Raw genomic sequence first — 3744 nt, forward strand, 5'->3', positions numbered from 1 at the left:
ATTCGAAGAAAGTATTTAAAAATTAGAAAAAAAATGTTCATGTAAGTACTAGTCATACCACATAGGATGACTAATGTCCCTAGCAATTTTTTACCTAAATTGACCGGATGGACCGAAATTGTACAAATGTTAAAAGGTTTAGAACTAAATTGGTTCAATTGAAAAGTTTAGGACTAAATCGGTATCAATGCAACGAATTTAATATTTTTTTTGATACTTTTCTCGATGGGAGGCCATGAGCCAATTGCCCGGCATCAATGTTGGAGCCATTGCTCACTCGAACTAACCATTATACAAGCTACGTATCCCTCGCATTATAAGAAACGTCTCAGTAATTTAACACCACTCGGGATCGCTTTACTGAATATAGCGGACCGAAGTTTCAAGAGAAGCAATTGCGAGGATGACCTTTGGTGTAAGCATTGCGCGACCATGGAGACGATGGAGACAACCTAGGAACGACCATGGAGACAATATTACTATAGCAAAAAAATTAAACTACCTTTCCAAGATTTATTTTCAAATCATTTCTCTGAATACGGAATTGAAATTACAATTTTGCCGACCAAGAAAAAGGATTTAAATGCTAGAAATAAAAAAATTATTAATCAAATAAGAATTCTCGTACGCGGCATTAAAAGAAGTAAGATTGTCGTTCGCATTTCACATGTACAGATAATAATTTTCGAGTTTTCACTTTTATTTCCACATTTCGCACATACATTGACTCAACGAAGAATTATATAAAATTCATATTTTGCATATCAATATAGGTTGCATTGCGTTAGGATTTATTCTACTTCCATGTGTTGCAAAATGCTTCGTCTAAAATATTATCTCGTCGAAAATTAGCATGAAATTTCCGTTCGTTGTTCATGAGGTCCCGTCCTGAGACTTTACAACAAGGCGGTATATCTTTTTTGCCCGACTCATATTGGGTTTTGACACAAATCAAGTTGCGACCGGTAGGGTTTAGGAGAATCCGAGTCAAATATAAACTCTGCCTCACAGGAGGGACCATTTGCCCTCACTTGACAATCCGTCAAACCACCTCAAGGATCTCAGCCTCCGAAGGGTCGCTACGGATTCACTAAAAATCCGTCGGTGGAAACCAAAAATGAAATGTAAAAGTAGTTTGGATGATTCGACAATATCATTTCACTACTTTAATTCGGAGCGAGTAGATACTTTGTTCAGATGAATCTAAGTGATGGAATAATTAAGTCACAATTCATTGAATAGTTGTATCAGTAACCTTATTTATTCGGTGCGAATACTGCATATTTGGTTCAATTCATAAATCGATTATCAATATTGCATATTTGGTTCCATTCATAAATCGATTTTCTTCCCTTCGAGTTATAGTCTCAATAAGAATGCTAGGTTTTACCGTTTGTTCTTATGTTAAGATATGAATATAACGGCCAATTCATTATGTATGGATGATGAGATTCCATTGTACATGGCCAAATTCCAATATTCCTATTGGTGGAGTGCACCTTGTAGAAATTGCATTACGTATAATTTTTCGCGAAACAAAAGTATCCATATGGACAATATGGATGATGAGATTCCATTGTACATAGCCAAATTCCAATATTCCTATTGGTGGAGTGCACCTTGTAGAAATTGCATTACGAATAATTTTTCGCGAAACAAAAGTATCCATATGGACAATGTAAAAAAATAAGATAACGACATAAGTGGTTTTTGAATTTTGGTTCAATATCCAATACGGTTCCTGAACTTATAATATGTTTAACGCGGTCTTTAAATTTTAGCCCAATGTGCAATGTCGTTTATGCACTTTTTATTTATTTAATATGATCATTGAACTTTTGGTAATGTTCAAACTAGTCTATAGACTATATGAAAATATCTGATGTTATCCTTCTATTAATTTAAATTCAGGGACAACATTGAATATTTCCATATAGTTTGAATATGTATCAAAAGTTTTTTTTTTTTGCCCGTCCTATTTCTAACTCTTCTCGCTCTTTGACTTTTGGTCTTATCTCTTGCAGAGCACGGGAGTTGAACCCCGCACCTGTGATATTAGCGTCCTCAACCCCCCAATTTCTTTACCAATAGGACCGCATGTCTATTGACACCAAAAATTCAAATACCACATTGAACAAATTAGAAGTCCAGGGACGACATTGCGCATTGAGCTAAAGTTTGGGGACCACATCGAGCGAACGAAAAAGTTCACGGATCACATTGCACGTGCGGCTCAAGATTCAAGCACCATTTACGTCATTTTTCCCGGGAAGAATCATTGCCCGAATAAAACTCAAAATCGCCGACACGCGCACCACCGTTCTTATAAGATAAAATCATTCCAGGAACACAGAATTTCAAATTTCATTATCATGACCGCTCGTGACCGGAACTATAATTTATACAATCGCTGCTCTTGTTTTCCCCTTGTCCTTTTTAACCGATACAATCTAGATCCGCCCAAGGTTAATAAAAGAGAGATGATAAAAAAAAAAAGGGGGCGTTGGAGTCCAAACCGTTGAACCTTTGTTGACTCCTCCACCTCTCGCCCTCCCTCCCCCCAGACCCCGAAAAGCACCAGAACCAAAACGACAAAAAGGCAAAGCTCTCAGAGAATATCTGCAACTGCACAGCACAGCACAAGGACACTCCCTCTCGCTTCACCCTTCAATCATCTCCCATCTCCCATCTCCCATCTCCCGTCTCCGTCTCCGTGTCTCCGAAGCTCGGACCTCGCGCGTCGGAATCCAGCCATGGAGATCCCAGAGCGGCTGCTCCGGTACAGGTTCCACCTCCTCGCCGCCCTCCTCCTCGCCCTCGCCGCCTCCGCCCTCGTCTACGCCGCCCCCAGGTTCGTCACCGTCCTCGCCTACTTCTGGCCCCTCCTCCTCTCCACCGCCCTCTTCCTCGTCGCCGTCGTCGTCTTCGCCAAGACCTCCCCGCCCGCCGCCGCCGACGCCGACGCCTCCGGCGAGGAGCTCCTCGGCTACGTCGCCGGCCATCCGGAGCCCGACGCCGCCGCCGACGCCGACGCCCCCCTGGAGAGCCCCCACGACGAGTAAAGCTTCGAGATAGAGAAACCCCCCATCCCCACCAACCATCTTTCTTTTTTTCTATAAATAATTTTGTGGTAATTTCTTGACTCTTCTTCTTCCTGCGAAATTTCCTTCCTCTTTTTTTCTTCCCGTTGGGTGTCCGCAGTTGACTGAAATAAATAGCTCTTTAATGAAATTTCTTTCTTTCTTTCTTTTTCCCTTCCTTACATCCTCGAAATTACGAGAATTAATATATATATTTAACTTCGATAAATTTCATGTAATGAGTAAAAATAAAATTACGGGCCTAAATTCCGCCGTGAAATTTGTTTACTTCCGACGGTGCGAATGAATCCGGTACCGTGTGGGAATTTGCCAATCGCTGGGCGCGGTGGCGTTTAGGGTTTGTGATTGGTTTCGGCCGAGGCGCGATCTGGCTAACGTGCGCACGACGCGAGCTGCGCACCCCCGCCATGAAATTCTTGGGAAGCTTTGTGGCGCATCCTCCCGTGTGAAAAGAATCTGCGGCAGTAAATCTTGCCCCCGCGGCTCTATCATTGCGAAAAGAGAGGTTTTTAATGTACGGATCACGCGTTGGGGTCCAAATATATATTTTGCGATTCGACAACACTCATGTAGGATTTCGACATCACAACCTTGTGGATAGGATGTTGCGAAATTTTCCCCCTCCTTTCCGCGCCCGCTGAGC

The 3744-nt window shown here is 42.1% G+C and overlaps 1 protein-coding gene across 1 annotated transcript; it reads left to right on the forward strand.

Moving 5' to 3' along the window:
* The first annotated feature begins 2534 nt into the window (after window positions 1-2534).
* On the forward strand, window positions 2535-3117 carry LOC115689388 (uncharacterized). Its single transcript, XM_030615405.2, has one exon. It carries the CDS (start codon window positions 2754-2756, stop codon window positions 3060-3062), a length of 309 nt encoding a protein of 102 aa, XP_030471265.1. The 5' UTR covers window positions 2535-2753; the 3' UTR covers window positions 3063-3117.
* Window positions 3118-3744: the final 627 nt, after the last annotated feature.

Source organism: Syzygium oleosum, unplaced genomic scaffold (assembly GCF_021117445.2).
Source record: "Syzygium oleosum isolate NSW1041296 unplaced genomic scaffold, Sole_v2.1 Sole_v2.22, whole genome shotgun sequence".
NCBI lineage: Eukaryota > Viridiplantae > Streptophyta > Magnoliopsida > Myrtales > Myrtaceae > Syzygium > Syzygium oleosum.

Excerpts from the sequence above, each read along its gene's own strand:
- LOC115689388 (XM_030615405.2), top strand. The coding sequence starts at position 2,754 with ATGGAGATCCCAGAGCGGCTGCTCCGGTACAGGTTCCACCTCCTCGCC.